The sequence below is a fragment of the Ranitomeya imitator genome, chromosome 2 (assembly GCF_032444005.1).
Source record: "Ranitomeya imitator isolate aRanImi1 chromosome 2, aRanImi1.pri, whole genome shotgun sequence".
Taxonomy (NCBI): Eukaryota; Metazoa; Chordata; class Amphibia; order Anura; family Dendrobatidae; genus Ranitomeya; species Ranitomeya imitator.
Window position 1 is genome coordinate 231,189,329 of NC_091283.1, and position 19,261 is coordinate 231,208,589.

Sequence of the window (19,261 nt, forward strand, 5' to 3'; positions counted from 1 at the left end):
TGCCTCAGAGAAAATCCCCAAAGGAAAGATAGCCCCCCACAAATATTGACTGTGAGAGGAGAGGGAAATAACATACGCAGAGATGAAATCAGGATTTAGCATAGGAGGCCATACTAGCTAAAAAGAAATAATAGAACAGAGTACTATGCGGTCAGTATAAAACACTAGAAAATATCCACCACAGAAAATACAAATCACCACATCTGACTAAATACTGTACATGGAGGGTATATCTGCATCTCCAGAGACACAGCTTGGCTGCAAAAAATCCTTCACAGACAGAGCTGGACAAGACAAAAACATGAATATGCACAGAACTATAAGGTCCACAGCAGGTGGACAGCAAAAACAAAGCCAGGACTTATCTTTGAAGAAAAGCACAGCAAACTGGAGAGACCAGCAGGGAAGTGAATCCTCCAAAAACAATGGACAACTGGCACTGACTAAAGGATCAAGCAAGGCTATATAGCCCAGCCCAAATGGCAAAAAATAGATACACCTGATAAATGCTGCAATTCAACTACCGCAGCACTACCACTCATAACCACCGGAGGGAGCCCAAGAGCAGAATTCACAACAGTACCCCCCTTCCTTGAGGAGGGGTCACCGAACCCTCACCAGAGCCCCCAGGCCGATCAGGACGAGCCAAATGAAAGGCACGAACCAAATCGTCAGCATGAACATCGGAGGCAACAACCCAAGAATTATCCTCCTGGCCATAACCCTTCCATTTGACCAGATACTGAAGCTTCCGCCTCGAAAAAAGAGAAGCCAAAATCTTCTCAACCACATACTCCAACTCCCCATCAATCAACACTGGGGCCGGAGGATCAACAGAGGGAACAACGGGCACCACATACTTCCGCAACAAAGATCTATGGAAAACATTATGGATGGAAAAAGAGGCTGGAAGGGCCAAACGAAAAGACACAACCTATTCTGACGCCTGAATCTTTGACGTTCAGCTTTAGCTAAAATCCTATCACATTGCATAGGCTCAGGGCTCTGCTCAGAGGACAACGCCACAGTAAAAACACAACCTGCGCTCGCGCAAGCGCCGATCAATCTGAATGGTCAGAGACATAGAATCACTCAGACCAGCAGGCGTGGGGAACCCCACCATAACATCTTTAACGGATTCAGAAAGGGTCTTTCTTCTTTCTGAATCCGTTAAAGATGTTATGGTGTGAATCGTGACAACAGTTATGGTCAGGGAGACATTTCTGGTCATCACACCCCTCATTTACCTTTTTACTGGGGGTCCACATCTCTCCCAACATGGCTCCTTTGACTTCCCCCAAGTCAGAGCAATTTGAGATCAATGATGTTTCTGCAGAAACAAAAAGGTTCAGAAATGGTGCCCTGATAAGAGTTCCTCCCAGATTTTACCAGTCCCTTTCAATCTTCATGATTGCATTTCAATCACTGGGATCGTGGCTTTTGTGTCTATGGTTGTAGATGAGGACAGAGAAGCCCCTGGAGGAGGATGTGGGGGGCACATACTTTCTCCATATTAATGTCTATGGGTGTAGATGGAGGACAGAGAAACCCAGGAGGTGGATGTGGGGGGCACATACTTTTCTCTGTATTAATGACTGTGGCTGTACATGGAGGACAGAAGCCCCCGACGGTGGATGTGGGGGGCACATACTTTCTCCATATTAATGTCTATGGATGTGGATGGATGGGTTCTGCAAACCCTCATTATTGTGCCACTCTCTGGTTACAGACTAATCTTCTACATTTTCCCGCTCCCAGGACCTGCTGACATTATTGCCCTCAGGTCATATCTTTTGTGCCGTATTTTTGTTTCCATAATTTCTCCAAGAAAATGATGTCTCTTTATAGAAACCGCAAAAAAGTCAGAAATGAACGGCACAAGGGATGCTCATATATGCTGATTTGGTTTAAACAGGAGGATTCTTCTTGAGACTTGTATAACACAGGCATTTCAAGCTTTTCATGGGTGGTGCTCAACATATAGTAAGAAATGGAAGAGCAGTTGATGCTTTGAACAAATAGACGTGGCACTCACCCGAGATTTGCTGTATTCAATGTCCTTTATTGATCTTCATACATTCATGGACATATTGGTGGAGAGGCGGCAGGCGAATGAGGAGGTGCGGGGAGTGAAGGATGGACGACGGCCGTTTTGCGCAAATGCGCTTCTACGGGTCCAGGTGTGCTAATTAAAACGTCATTTCCTTTATAGGGAGCTAGACAGATACGAGTGAATACATGTGCCAATACAAAATATAAAAAATTAGCATACAATTTGCGGTAAAGATAAGCACATTGCTATATGATATTGGAAGAACAATTTTTGGACTAAAGCAAATCTCGGGTGAGTGCCACGTCTATTTGTTCAAAATGATGTCTCTGCACAGTCGATGGTGTCACTGGTCCACTGGTGGCTGCTGGGTCTGAGCTGATGCCACTGCTGGAATCCTCCATGATGTGTCTCTTCGGCCTGCTGCCCCCAGGTCCTATGTTTTATGCTGGATTCCCGTTTCCCTGGAGGTCCTGATTTACGGCCATAATTCTTCCAAGATATCCATGTCCCCGCACAGTCTATGGTCCACTGGTGGCTGCTGGGTCTGAGCTGATGCCACTGCTGGAATTCTCCATGATGTCTCTTCTGCTGCACTGTCTCTTCGGCCTGCTGCCCCCAGGTCCTATGTTTTATGCTGGATTCTCGTTTCCCTGGAGGTCCTGATTTACGGCCATAATTCTTCCAAGAAGACCATGTCCCCGTACAGTCTATGGTCCACTGGTGGCTGCTGGGTCTGAGCTGATGCCACTGCTGGAATTCTCCATGATGTGTCTCTTCGGCCTGCTGCCCCCAGGTCCTATGTTTTATACTGGATTCTCATTTCCCTGGAGGTCCTGATTTACGGCCATAATTCTTCCAAGAAGACCATGTCCCCGCACAGTCTATGGTCCACTGGTGGCTGCTAGGTCTAAGCTGATGCCACTGCTGGAATTCTTCATGATGTGTCTCTTCTGCTGCACGGTCTCTTCGGCCTGCTGCCCCCAGTTCCTATGTTTTATGCTGGATTCTCGCTTCCCTGGAGGTCCTGATTTACGGCCATAATTCTTCCAAGATGACCATGTCCCCGCACAGTCTATGGTTCACTGGTGGCTGCTGGGTCTGAGCTAATGCCACTGCTAGAAGTCTCCATGATGTGTCACACTGTCTCCTCAGCTGCCCCATACATCTCTGGCCCTCAGTTGCCCATTTTTCTGTGTCCTCGGTGTTGAGGAGTCCCGTCAGAAACTTCTCCACCCTGTAACACCGATCACTGTGTATTTTGTCAATTGATATAAAGAATGTATTAACCCTTCTATTTCTGGAAGCTTCTTACTCTGGAGCATTTTTCGACACCTGCCTAAGACTTATATACAGTACTCTACAGATCATTACAGAGGCGGATAGACACTACTCGTGGGTCCGTATGACCCATGCTTGGTCCCAGTGGTCATCTGTTCTGACCACAGCAGCCGCAGCTCCTGCTGATGTCACTGTCTGGGCCAGATCCTCTCGCCACTAATTGCAGCCTTAGGATTGAGCTCACTGGCGTCTTGAGAATGGAAGTCACATCCTCTCCACAACAACAACCCTGAGCCGGTCAGAGACGGCTGCAGTAGGGACAACAGATCCAGGGTCCTTCACCTCTGCACACCACTCCTCCATTATCAGGTGTCACAACTTGTGGGGTCACTACGTTTGGGCTGGGGGTTCTTTGATGAATGATAGAGGACAGTAATATGGGAAAACACAGATCGCCCACCTTTCTCTTCTTTGCCTCCAGCTGCTGCAGTCACAGCATCCTTCCGGCTCTGAGGCCAAAATCCACTTTTGTTTCCTTGCACATTACCAAACCTAGTCGAGGGACATAAAAAATAAATTACTCAAGCCACATGGGAGTCACAGTGTAATGCAGTGTAAACATGGAGGATGGGCAGCCATGTACAGTACAGACCAAAAGTTTGGACACACCTTCTCAATTAAAGATTTTTCTGTATTTTCATGACTATGAAAATTGTACATTCACACTGAAGGCATCAAAACTATGAATTAACACATGTGGAATTATATACTTAACAAAAAAGTGTGAAACAACAGAAATTATGTCTTATATTCTAGGTTCTTCAAAGTAGCCACCTTTTGCTTTGATGACTGCTTTGCACACTCTTGGCATTCTCTTGATGAGCTTCAAGAGGTAGTCACCGTAAATGGTCTTCCAACAGTCTTGAAGGAGTTCCCATGATGCTTAGCACTTGTTGGCCCTTTTGCTTTCACTCTGCGATCCAGCTCACCCCAAACCGTCTCGATTGGGTTCAGGTCTGGTGACTGTGGAGGCCAGGTCATCTGGCGTTGCACCCCATCACTCTCCTTTTTGGTCAAATAGCCCTTACACAGCCTGGAGGTGTGTTTGGGGTCATTGTCCTGTTGAAAAATAAATGATGGTCCAACTAAACGCAAACCGGATGGAATAGCATGCCGCTGCAAGATGCTGTGGTAGCCATGCTGGTTCAGTATGCCTTCAATTTTGTTTAAATCCCCAACAGTGTCACCAGCAAAGCCCCCCACACCATCACACCTCCTCCATGCTTCACGGTGGGAACCAGGCATGTAGAGTCCATCCGTTCACCTTTTCTGCGTCGCACAAAGACACTGTGGTTGGAACCAAAGATCTCACATTTGGACTCATCAGACCAAAGCACAGATTTCCACTGGTCTAATGTCCATTCCTTGTGTTCTTTAGCCCAAACAAGTCTCTTCTGCTTGTTGCCTGTCCTTAGCAGTGGTTTCCTAGCAGCTATTTTACCATGAAGGCCTGCTGCACAAAGTCTCCTCTTACCAATTGTTGTAGAGATGTGTCTGCTGCTAGAACTCTGTGTGGCATTGACCTGGTCTCTAATCTGAGCTGCTGTTAACCTGCGATTTCTGAGGCTGGTGACTCGGATAAACTTATCCTCAGAAGCAGAGGTGACTCTTGGTCTTCCTTTCCTGGGGCGGTCCTCATGTGAGCCAGTTTCTTTGTAGTGCTTGATGGTTTTTGCCACTGCACTTGGGGACACTTTCAAAGTTTTCCTAATTTTTCGGACTGACTGACCTTTGTTTCTTAAAGTAATGATGACCACTCGTTTTTTTTCTTTACTTAGCAGCTTTTTTCTTGCCATAATACAAATTCTAACAGTCTATTCAGTAGGACTATCAGCTGTGTATCCACCAGACTTCTGCACAACACAACCGATGGTCCCAACCCCATTTATAAGGCAAGAAATCCCACTTATTAAACCTGACAGGGCACACCTGTGAAGTGAAAACCATTCCCGGTGACTCCCTCTTGAAGCTCATCAAGAGAATGCCAAGAGTGTGCAAAGCAGTCATCAAAGCAAAAGGTGGCTACTTTGAAAATCCTAGAATATAAGACATAATTTCTGTTTCACACTTTTTTGTTAAGTATATAATTCCACATGTGTTAATTCATAGTTTTGATGCCTTCAGTGTGAATGTACAATTTTCATAGTCATGAAAATACAGAAAAATCTTAAAATGAGAAGGTGTCCAAACGTTTGGTCTGTACTGTATATGAGAAGATACAGTCTAAACATGGGTGAATGTCTAGCCTCGTATATGGGAGGATGACCATGGAGGATGGACAGTCTCGCAATGAGATAATACAGTGTAAACATGGGGGATGGGCGGCCATGTATATGAGACAATATGGTGTACACATGGAGGATGCACAGCCACGTACACAGTGTAAACATGGAGGATAGACAGCCTCGTATATGGAATAATACACAGTATATAGAGGATGTGCAGTCTCCTAATGAGATAATACAGTGTAAACATGGAGCATGGGTGGTCACGTATATGAGATAATATGGTGTAAACATGGAGGATGGGTGGTCACGTATATGAGATAATATGGTGTACACATGGAGGATGGGTGGTCACGTATATGAGATAATAAGGTGTACACATGGAGGATGGGTGGTCACGTATATGAGATAATATGGTGTAAACATGGAGGATGGGTGGTCACGTATATGAGATAATATGGTGTAAACATGGAGGATGGGTGGTCACGTATATGAGATAATATGGTGTAAACATGGAGGATGGGTGGTCACGTATATGAGATAATATGGTGTACACATGGAGGATGGGTGGTCACGTATATGAGATAATATGGTGTACACATGGAGGATGGGTGGTCACGTATAAGATAATATGGTGTACACATGGAGGATGGGTGGTCACGTATATGAGATAATATGGTGTACACATGGAGGATGGGTGGTCACGTATATGAGATAATATGGTGTAAACATGGAGGATGCGCAGCCACATATGTCAGATAATACACAGTGTAAATATGGAGGCTGGGCAGCCTTATATAAGAGATAATATAGTTTAAATATGAAAGATGGACAGCCATGTACAGGGGATAATACACAGTGTAAGTGCCGCGCCCCAGAGATCTGGTCGTTGCAGTATGACACTCTGCCGCTAAGGGGAGTGATGGTACGTCTGATGGCACTGAAGGAATTCTACTGACCAGGTATCACCAGCACACATTACACTTCACACTCCGGCCACTAGGGGAGCAAAGGGCTTTATTTATTGGGCCACTCCTCACACTGGTAAAACTAGGGGTTGGATAGGAAGTTAGTCAGAAGCTGACTGGGTTGGATTCAGGCAACATCCCGTGGCAGGGGGTGTTGCAGGGAGAAGACACAGGGGGGTCCCTGTCAGGCGTGGGAACCTGGCAGGCACCTAACGACCAGAATAGAACGTTACGGAACCGCGCCTTCACACCCCACGGCGGTACCCTAAGAAAGACACGAAGCGAAGGATATTGTGAAACAGTGAGAAACGAGATCAAGCACAAAGGAGAGCCAGTAGGAGTCGTGCCGTGAGACCGAGGCAACATCCTACTGAGGCTCGTAGCCGGTGGCCGGAACACCGAGGGAGTAACTGACTCTACGCTTTACTTTAAACTCCGCAGGACAGTTAATTATAGGTTGGCTTTCTCACCTAAACACCTACGAAGACATAGGGGGCAACTGTGGGAGAGGGGCATCTCTAGGGTCCCGGAAGAACTCCAGGCCTTCCCGTCATACGGGTGCGTCCTAGCCATAACATACTGGGGGACGAGAAACTAGTAACATCTGGAACTAAAGAAAGAGAGAATTAGAAAGAACGAACGTACGGGAACAGAAGTTGTGAGGACTATTCCGAATGCTCAGCAGGGTAGCACTACAACACACAGGCGCTAGTGGTAGGCACTGATTGCCACCTGCAAAGGGAACTCTGGAAATGCCCATCGGACCGGCCGGTCTCTGATAGCCCTGTTAACTGTGCTCTGGATTGAGGATCCTGAAGTCTTCAGTAAAGAGGTAAAGAGACTGCAACCCTGTGTCCTCGTTATTGACTGCACCCTACACCATCACCATCCACCTTACTGGGAAGCCCTGGGGACACTTCACCTGTGGGAAGGTATACCATCTAGCTGCCATTCTATCACCCCAGCGGACCCCACAGCAGCGTCGGTCACCCTGACCGAACACCACAGGTGGCGTCACAAACCCCTGACAGACTCCTATCACCTTTTATTGGACGCCCCTTAGCAGGGTCACGGACCGGGTCTAGCCACCGTGACAGCCTCAGAACCGAACCAGAGAGGCCCGGTACCGAGAACTCGTGGCCCTGTGTCTGGGGGCGATCCATAAACATGGAGGATTGGCAGTCATATGGAGGAGGAGAAAAGTGTAATCATGGAGGATGGGAAGCCAAAGATAATATAATAGAGAGCGTACACATGGAAATTGAGCAGCAAGTTATAAGACATAATACAGTGTAAACATGGTGGATGGTCAGCCACATATGTGAGATAATACTGTGTAAACAGGAGGATGCGCATCACATATGTGAGATAATACTGTGTAAACAGGAGGATGTGCAGCCACGTATATGAGACAATATGGTGTAAACATGGTGGATGGTCAGCCACATATGTGAGATAAAACTGTGTAAACATGGTGGATGCGCAGCCACATATGTGAGATAATACTGTGTAAACAGGAGGATGGTCAGCCACATATGTGAGATAATACTGTGTAAACAGGAGGATGCGCAGCCACATATGTGAGATAATACTGTGTAAACAGGAGGATGTGCAGCCACGTATATGAGACAATATGGTGTAAACATGGTGGATGCGCAGCCACATATGTGAGATAATACTGTGTAAACAGGAGGATGGTCAGCCACATATGTGAGATAATACTGTGTAAACAGGAGGATGCGCAGCCACATATGTGAGATAATACTGTGTAAACAGGAGGATGTGCAGCCACGTATATGAGACAATATGGTGTAAACATGGTGGATGCGCAGCCACATATGTGAGATAATACTGTGTAAACATGGTGGATGCGCAGCCACATATGTGTGATAATACTGTGTAAACAGGAGGATGCGCAGCCACATATGTGAGATAATACTGTGTAAACAGGAGGATGAGCAGCCACATATGTGAGATAATACTGTGTAAACATGGTGGATGCGCAGCCACATATGTGTGATAATACTGTGTAAACAGGAGGATGCGCAGCCACATATGTGAGATAATACTGTGTAAACAGGAGGATGAGCAGCCACATATGTGAGATAATACTGTGTAAATAGGAGGATGCGCAGCCACATATGTGAGAATACTGTGTAAACATGGTGGATGCGCAGCCACATATGTGAGATAATACTGTGTAAACAGGAGGATGGTCAGCCACATATGTGAGATAATACTGTGTAAACAGGAGGATGCGCAGCCACATATGTGAGATAATACTGTGTAAACAGGAGGATGCGCTGCCACATATGTGAGATAATACTGTGTAAACATGGCGGATGCACAGCCACATATGTGAGATAATACTGTGTAAACAGGAGGATGCGCAGCCACATGTGAGATAATACTATGTAAACAGGAGGATGCGCAGCCACGTATATGAGACAATATGGTGTAAACATGGTGGATGGTCAGCCACATATGTGAGATAATACTGTGTAAACAGGAGGATGCGCAGCCACATATGTGAGATAATACTGTGTAAACAGGAGGATGTGCAGCCACGTATATGAGACAATATGGTGTAAACATGGTGGATGCGCAGCCACATATGTGAGATAATACTGTGTAAACATGGTGGATGCACAGCCACATATGTGAGATAATGCTGTGTAAACAGGAGGATGGTCAGCCACATATGTGAGATAATACTGTGTAAACAGGAGGATGCGCAGCCTCATATGTGAGATAATACTGTGTAAACAGGAGAATGCGCAGCCACATATGTGAGATAATACTGTGTAAAAATGGTGGATGCGCAGCCACATATGTGAGATAATACAGTGTAAACATGGTGGATGCACAGCCACATATGTGAGATAATACTGTGTAAACAGGAGGATGCGCAGCCACATGTGAGATAATACTGTGTAAACAGGAGGATGTGCAGCCACGTATATGAGACAATATGGTGTAAACATGGTGGATGGTCAGCCACATATGTGAGATAATACTGTGTAAACATGGTGGATGCGCAGCCACATATGTGTGATAATACTGTGTAAACAGCAGGATGAGCAGCCACATATGTGAGATAATACTGTGTAAACAGGAGGATGCGCAGCCACATATGTGAGAATACTGTGTAAACATGGTGGATGCACAGCCACATATGTGAGATAATACTGTGTAAACAGGAGGATGGTCAGCCACATATGTGAGATAATACTGTGTAAACAAGAGGATGCGCAGCCACATATGTGAGATAATACTGTGTAAACAGGAGGATGCGCAGCCACATATGTGAGATAATACTGTGTAAACATGGTGGATGCACAGCCACATGTGAGATAATACTGTGTGAACAGGAGGATGAGCAGCCACATATGTGAGATAATACTGTGTAAACATGGTGGATGCGCAGCCACATATGTGTGATAATACTGTGTAAACAGGAGGATGCGCAGCCACATATGTGAGATAATACTGTGTAAACAGGAGGATGAGCAGCCACATATGTGAGATAATACTGTGTAAATAGGAGGATGCGCAGCCACATATGTGAGAATACTGTGTAAACATGGTGGATGCGCAGCCACATATGTGAGATAATACTGTGTAAACAGGAGGATGGTCAGCCACATATGTGAGATAATACTGTGTAAACAGGAGGATGCGCAGCCACATATGTGAGATAATACTGTGTAAACAGGAGGATGCGCAGCCACATATGTGAGATAATACTGTGTAAACATGGCGGATGCACAGCCACATATGTGAGATAATACTGTGTGAACAGGAGGATGCACAGCCACATATGTGAGATAATACTGTGTAAACAGGAGGATGCGCAGCCACATGTGAGATAATACTGTGTAAACAGGAGGATGCGCAGCCACGTATATGAGACAATATGGTGTAAACATGGTGGATGGTCAGCCACATATGTGAGATAATACTGTGTAAACAGGAGGATGCGCAGCCACATATGTGAGATAATACTGTGTAAACAGGAGGATGTGCAGCCACGTATATGAGACAATATGGTGTAAACATGGTGGATGCGCAGCCACATATGTGAGATAATACTGTGTAAACATGGTGGATGCGCAGCCACATATGTGAGATAATGCTGTGTAAACAGGAGGATGGTCAGCCACATATGTGAGATAATACTGTGTAAACAGGAGGATGCGCAGCCTCATATGTGAGATAATACTGTGTAAACAGGAGAATGCGCAGCCACATATGTGAGATAATACTGTGTAAAAATGGTGGATGCGCAGCCACATATGTGAGATAATACAGTGTAAACATGGTGGATGCACAGCCACATATGTGAGATAATACTGTGTAAACAGGAGGATGCGCAGCCACATGTGAGATAATACTGTGTAAACAGGAGGATGTGCAGCCACGTATATGAGACAATATGGTGTAAACATGGTGGATGGTCAGCCACATATGTGAGATAATACTGTGTAAACATGGTGGATGCGCAGCCACATATGTGTGATAATACTGTGTAAACAGCAGGATGAGCAGCCACATATGTGAGATAATACTGTGTAAACAGGAGGATGCGCAGCCACATATGTGAGAATACTGTGTAAACATGGTGGATGCGCAGCCACATATGTGAGATAATACTGTGTAAACAGGAGGATGGTCAGCCACATATGTGAGATAATACTGTGTAAACAAGAGGATGCGCAGCCACATATGTGAGATAATACTGTGTAAACAGGAGGATGCGTAGCCACATATGTGAGATAATACTGTGTAAACATGGTGGATGCACAGCCACATGTGAGATAATACTGTGTGAACAGGAGGATGCGCAGCCACATATGTGAGATAATACTGTGTAAACATGGTTGATGCGCAGCCACATATGTGAGATAATAATGTGTAAACATGGTGGATGCGCAGCCACATATGTGAGATAATACTGTGTAAACATGGTGGATGCGCAGCCACATATGTGAGATAATACTGTGTAAACAGGAGGATGCGCAGCCACATGTGAGATAATACTGTGTAAACAGGAGGATGCGCAGCCACGTATATGAGACAATATGGTGTAAACATGGTGGATGGTCAGCCACATATGTGAGATAATACTGTGTAAACAAGAGGATGCGCAGCCACATATGTGAGATAATACTGTGTAAACAGGAGGATGTGCAGCCACGTATATGAGACAATATGGTGTAAACATGGTGGATGCGCAGCCACATATGTGAGATAATACTGTGTAAACACAAGGATGCGCAGCCACATATGTGAGATAATACTGTGTAAACAGGAGGATGCGCAGCCACATATGTGAGATAATACTGTGTAAACAGGAGGATGCGCAGCCTCATATGTGAGATAATACTGTGTAAACAGGAGAATGCGCAGCCACATATGTGAGATAATACTGTGTAAAAATGGTGGATGCGCAGCCACATATGTGAGATAATACAGTGTAAACATGGTGGATGCACAGCCACATATGTGAGATAATACTGTGTAAAAATGGTGGATGCGCAGCCACATATGTGAGATAATACAGTGTAAACATGGTGGATGCACAGCCACATATGTGAGATAATACTGTGTAAACAGGAGGATGCGCAGCCACATGTGAGATAATACTGTGTAAACAGGAGGATGCGCAGCCACATATATGAGACAATATGGTGTAAACATGGTGGATGGTCAGCCACATATGTGAGATAATACTGTGTAAACATGGTGGATGCGCAGCCACATATGTGTGATAATACTGTGTAAACAGGAGGATGCGCAGCCACATATGTGAGATAATACTGTGTAAACAGGAGGATGAGCAGCCACATATGTGAGATAATACTGTGTAAACAGGAGGATGCGCAGCCACATATGTGAGAATACTGTGTAAACATGGTGGATGCGCAGCCACATATGTGAGATAATACTGTGTAAACAGGAGGATGGTCAGCCACATATGTGAGATAATACTGTGTAAACAGGAGGATGCGCAGCCACATATGTGAGATAATACTGTGTAAACAGGAGGATGCGCAGCCACATATGTGAGATAATACTGTGTAAACATGGTGGATGCACAGCCACATATGTGAGATAATACTGTGTGAACAGGAGGATGCGCAGCCACATATGTGAGATAATACTGTGTAAACATGGTTGATGCGCAGCCACATATGTGAGATAATAATGTGTAAACATGGTGGATGCGCAGCCACATATGTGAGATAATACTGTGTAAACATGGTGGATGCGCAGCCACATATGTGAGATAATACTGTGTAAACAGGAGGATGCGCAGCCACATATGTGAGATAATACTGTGTAAACAGGAGGATGCGCAGCCACATATATGAGACAATATGGTGTAAACATGGTGGATGGTCAGCCACATATGTGAGATAATACTGTGTAAACATGGTGGATGCGCAGCCACATATGTGTGATAATACTGTGTAAACAGGAGGATGCGCAGCCACATATGTGAGATAATACTGTGTAAACAGGAGGATGAGCAGCCACATATGTGAGATAATACTGTGTAAACAGGAGGATGCGCAGCCACATATGTGAGAATACTGTGTAAACATGGTGGATGCGCAGCCACATATGTGAGATAATACTGTGTAAACAGGAGGATGGTCAGCCACATATGTGAGATAATACTGTGTAAACAGGAGGATGCGCAGCCACATATGTGAGATAATACTGTGTAAACAGGAGGATGCGCAGCCACATATGTGAGATAATACTGTGTAAACATGGTGGATGCACAGCCACATATGTGAGATAATACTGTGTGAACAGGAGGATGCGCAGCCACATATGTGAGATAATACTGTGTAAATATGGTTGATGCGCAGCCACATATGTGAGATAATAATGTGTAAACATGGTGGATGCGCAGCCACATATGTGAGATAATACTGTGTAAACATGGTGGATGCGCAGCCACATATGTGAGATAATACTGTGTAAACAGGAGGATGCGCAGCCACATATGTGAGATAATACTGTGTAAACAGGAGGATGCGCAGCCACGTATATGAGACAATATGGTGTAAACATGGTGGATGGTCAGCCACATATGTGAGATAATACTGTGTAAACATGGTGGATGCGCAGCCACATATGTGAGATAATACGGTGTAAACAGGAGGATGGTCAGCCACATATGTGTGATAATACTGTGTAAACAGGAGGATGCGCAGCCACATATGTGAGATAATACTGTGTAAACAGGAGGATGCGCAGCCACATATGTGAGATAATACTGTGTAAACATGGTGGATGCGCAGCCACATATGTGAGATAATACTGTGTAAACAGGACGATGCGGAGCCACATATGTGAGATAATACTGTGTAAACATGGTGGATGCGCAGACACATATGTGAGATAATAATGTGTAAACATGGTGGATGCGCAGCAACGTATGTGAGATAATACTGTGTAAACATGGTGGATGCGCAGCCACGTATGTGAGATAATACTGTGTAAACATGGTGGATGCGCAGCCACGTATGTGAGATAATACTGCGTAAACATGGTGGATGCGCAGCCACATATGTGAGATAATACTGTAAACAGGAGGATGCGCAGCCACATATGTGAGATAATACTGTGTAAACACAAGGATGCGCAGCCACATATATGAGACAATATGGAGGAGGATGCACAGCCAAATGTATGAGTCAATAAAGTTTAAACATGGAGGATGGGCAGCCATATACAGGAGATTATACACTTCGTCTCCTCTTCCTCTCGCTGTCGGGGTACCTCAGGGCTCAGTCCTTGGCCCCCTTCTCTTCTCTCTCTACACGGCCCCAATTGGACAGACCATCAGCAGATTTGGCTTCCAGTACCATCTTTATGCTGATGACACACAACTATACATGTCATCCCCTGACCTTACCCCCGCTGTACTACAGAACGCCACTGACTGTCTGTCCGCAGTCTCCAACATCATGTCCGCTCTCTATCTGAAACTCAACCTCTCCAAAACTGAACTTCTTCTGCTTCTTCCATCTACTAACCTCCCTAAATCTGACATTTCCCTCTCCGTGGGTGGCACCATAATAACACCCCGGCAGCAGGCGTGCTGTCTGGGTGTAATGTTTGACTCCGATCTCTCCTTCACCTCCCATATACAATCTCTTGCCCGCTCATGCCGCTTACACCTAAAGAACATCTCTAGAATCCGCCCTTTTCTCACCATGGAAACAACAAAAACCCTCACTGTCGCCCTGATCCACTCCTGCCTGGATTACTGCAATTCTCTATTAAACCTTTCATGCCAGAGCCCGTTTTTGTCTTCCTGACCAGGTCAAATTTTACAATTCTTTCACATTATGAGGCTATATCTCTGGAACGCTTTAACGGATCCTGGTGATTCTGACATTGTTTTCTCGTGACATATTGAACTTCATGTTAGTGGTAACATTTGTTTGATGTGACTTGCGTTTATTTATGAAAAAAATGGAAATTTGTTAAAAATTTTGAAAATTTCAAAATTAAATTTTTTAAATCACAGATATGCAGTGCCCCAGGGTCCTGGTCGTTGCAGTAATGTCATTCTTCCATCAGGGGGAGGGATGTTATGTCTGAAGGCAATAAAGAAGATCACCTTGCCAGGTATCACAAAACACACTTCACACTCCAGGCCGCCAGGGGGAGCCATGCTTCTATTAGGGCACTCCTAACAACTAGGTAAAACTGGGGGTCTGGATAGAAAGTAGGAGAACAAGGGAGAAGCTGGCTGGAGAGAGAGGGAGCCAGACGCAGACTGAGGTCTGCGGAGGACGAGGGTCCACGGAGCTGTGCCTGCCCCACGTGCGGCAGCATCCTAAGAAAGAGACATCAGAAGGGAATTGTCTTGTAGTGAGTGAGAAACGAAGTCATAGCAAAAGGAGAGGAAACCAGAAGGAGTTCTGCACTGTAAAAGGCTGCCTCCTTTCTGAGGCGCAGAAGCCGGTAGCCAGAACACCGAGGGAGTAAGGATCTCTACGCTTTATTTCAGAGACTGGCAGGACAGTTAATTCCACGTTGGCTGCCCAACCTTGTACCCAGGAGGCATGGTGGCAACTTGTGGGGGCCGGGGCGTGATAGAGTCACTGTAAAAAGCCTCAGGCCACCAGTCATATGGGTTTTGTCCTATCCTATCCATCAGGGGGACAGAGAGAAAGAGACATTACATCTACAATAGCTGTGAGGACCTCACCGAGAAGCTCAGCAGGGAGGGACCACAATACACAGGCGCTAGGGGAAGGCTATTGAATTCCACCTGGATAAGGGGACTCTGGATTTGCCTTCAGACCGGCCGGACTCTGCCAGCCCCGTGATGCCTACCCTGGACTGTGGATGCTGAAGCCTTCAGTAAAGTGACTGCAACCTTGTGTCCTCGTTATTCACTGCGCCTCACACCATCACCATCTACACTCTGGGAAGCCTTGGGGACATACTTCACCTGTGGGAAGGCATACCATCTAGCTGCCATAACATCACCCCAGCAGACCCCTAAGCAGCGTCGGTCACCCTGACCGAGTACCACAGGTGGCGTCACGAGCACTATTCTCATTGAAACTCTTCATTTCATTGGACGCCCCTCAAAGGGCCACGGGCCGGGTCAGGCCACCGTGACATCCTTATCGAGAACCGAAGGACCCGGTACCGAGTACCCCATTGCCCTAACGTGGGGGCGATCCAGATATGTCACACAAAATAGTTAGTACATAACATTTTCCACATGTCTACTTTACATCAGCACAATTTTTGAAACATAATTTTTTTGTTACGAAGTCATAAGCGTTAATAGTTGACCAGCGATTTCTCATTTTTCCATCAAACTAACAACAATTTTTTTTTTTTTTTTTAGGGACCCACTCACAATTGACGTGACTTTGCAGGGTCAATATAACAGAAAACACCTAAAAGTGCCACCATTTTAAAAACTGCACCCCTCAAGGTATGCAAAACGCAACATCACGGCAATCCTCAAAGTGGGTCCTACCACCCTAACGGAGCCGTGCACTGACCACCACCACAGCGGCCTGTGCCCAACAGCGCCCATGCTGCAAGACAAAGTCCCCATGATGCCAGACCGCACCACCCCACCAGCACAAAACCACAGCAACAATGGCCTCCACACAGCACCACACCAGATGAAAGGAGCATTGAAACTCACCTTCCTCAAGCTCTTCAGTGAGAGCAGATATTGGCTGGACCCCTTACTTTGCAGTCTCCTGCTAATTAAAATCACCTGTGCCAAATGGGAGGAGACTAGTTTTTGCATCGCCATATTTAGAGAGCTATAATTTTTCCATATTTCTGCAGACAGATCCGTGTGATGACTTGTTTTTTTTGCGGGACGAGTTGACGTTTTTATTGCCACCATTTTCGTTCCACTTTTTGTTCGTCAGTATGATAAAAGGCAAAGGTTTTTGCTCTGCTCTTTATGATATTTTTACGTTGTTCACTAAAGGCTCTAACTATTGTGATAGTTTTATACTGTAGGTCGGGTTGTTCCTGATGCAACTATGTAAAATGTGTACTTTTTTTTTTTTTTTTTTAGATAAATATATGTATATATTGGTCTAATATTTTTTCCTTTTTTAAAATTTATTTTGTGATTTTTTTAAATAGTTTTAAAACATTTTTTTTTTTACTTTTTGTTTACTATTTTACTTAGTCCCTGTATGGGACTTACATTTTTTTCTCTGATAACTGATCTCATGCATTGCAATACACATGTATTGCAATGTATGAGACCTGACAGTTTTACATTGTCAGATCGCCTTTCAGACTCCGCTGTTGGCTGAGTGTAACAGGCCACCGTAACAAGCAGACCCGGAGGTCATCAAGTGTTTTAGCCACAGATTTTACATTTTTCCATGGGAAAATGGGTAAAAATGCAGCGCTCTCCCTCTGTTATGTTCTAAATGCAGCAATTGTGGCATCTAGAAGAAAGCAAAAGGTTACCATCATTGGGACCTGATCCAATCAGGTCCCGATGATGTAACCTGTTGGAGCTATCAGTCTGCACAGTCTTGGGGTCCTCAGCGCTGCGAGGCCACCGACCATAGCTAAAGGTCAGCACTGATCAGAGCCCATCAAGCGCCGATGTTTATCTACAGTGGGAGGACGGAAAATGCTTAATTGGCCTCCCCCTCACTCGACTTTCAGTCCATCCATAATGCAGCAGCCAGGATCATCTATCTGGCTAATAATTACTTGGACCCCTCTGCTCTGTGTCAGTCATTTTTTGGACCCAATACTTTTGCCTGAAAGAGATTCCCAAAAAATATCTGGACAGTTAAAATCTCCCATGATCACCATGTTATACTTTTTTGAGAACAGGGACATCTGATGGAAAAATAGTTCATCCATATCTTCACTGTCACCAGGTGGCCTATAGTAAATACCTACAATAGTGTCTTTTCTGTTCTTACCCAGTTTTTGCAGAGCTACCAGTCTCTGAAGCTTGGATCTCTGTGGAGATATAGGTTTTCATAACATAAAATGCGACACCTCCTTCCTTCTTGTTAGTGTTGTTTCTTATAAATAAGTTATATCCCTCAAGGTTTGTATTCCAATCATGTGTATCATCCCACCAAGTTTCAGTGATGCCTATGACATAATATCTTCCTGTGTTAGCAGCTCCAATTCTCCTTGTTTGTTTCCCATGCTCTGTGCATTTGTATAGACACAATTTAGTTTCTAGTCGGCCTCTCTTTCTCCTCTATTTTCATTCAGAGTTTGATGTTTTTGTTCTTTCTTTCCACTTCTAGTATCAGAGTTTTCAAAAGACTTCATTAACTGCATATTTTCTCCTGACCGTATATTTCTCATCCCATATTGCTCTAGTATAAAGCTCTCCTGATGAGTATAGGAAGGCGTCTACCAAATATGTGTTTTCCTGTTTACATCTAGCAAGGAGTCCATCATACAGGTAATTCACTCCAGGTCAAGAAACCCAAAACATTGCTCATGGCACCATCGACGTAGACAGTTGTTCACCTGCAGATATTAGCAGCCACATCAATATGTCTTGGGTTCACCTCTTATCTGAGCATCTGAACAAACCCCAAGACTTCTCGAGCAATGTCTTCTGCACAGAAGAGTCCACGTTGGAGATGTTTGGCCATAAAGTCCTGCACCAGACGTCAGGACAAATGTCGTATCCGAGCTGTCAGCAGACGGTGGGGCGGCCACAGAACCTGGAACCTCGTGGTCACTGAGCGACCACGAATGCCTCTGGATAACGAGGTATTGTAGAGTAAGATGTGTCTACTGTTATGACCTGGTGGTCAGGACAATAATGGACCTGGTGGATAAGAGCACACAGAATGACCTGATAGTTACTGATAATATAGGACGAGCTCTGGGACGTGGGAACTCTGCTGACCGCAATCCCTAATCCTATCAACCACACTAGAAATAGCCGTGGATTGCGCCTAACGCTCCCTATGCAACTCGGCACAGCCTAAGAAACTAGCTAGCCCTGAAGATAGAAAAATAAAGCCTACCTTGCCTCAGAGAAATTCCCCAAAGGAAAAGGCAGCCCCCCACATATAATGACTGTGAGTAAAGATGAAAATACAAACACAGAGATTAAATAGATTTAGCAAAGTGAGGCCCGACTTACTGAACAGACCGAGGAT

At 45.1% G+C, this 19,261-nt stretch overlaps 1 protein-coding gene across 1 annotated transcript in view; it reads right to left on the minus strand.

The window, feature by feature from the left end:
* Positions 1–19,261, minus strand: part of LOC138662777 (cilia- and flagella-associated protein 337-like) — a 191,177-nt gene that overhangs the window by 13,743 nt on the left and 158,173 nt on the right. Inside the window, exons 19-20 of the mRNA XM_069748700.1 lie at positions 3,792–3,883; positions 1,248–1,330 (exon numbers count right to left, since the gene is read on the minus strand). Coding sequence (XP_069604801.1) covers positions 1,248–1,330; positions 3,792–3,883 — 175 coding nt within the window. The remainder of the gene's footprint in view (positions 1–1,247; positions 1,331–3,791; positions 3,884–19,261) is intronic.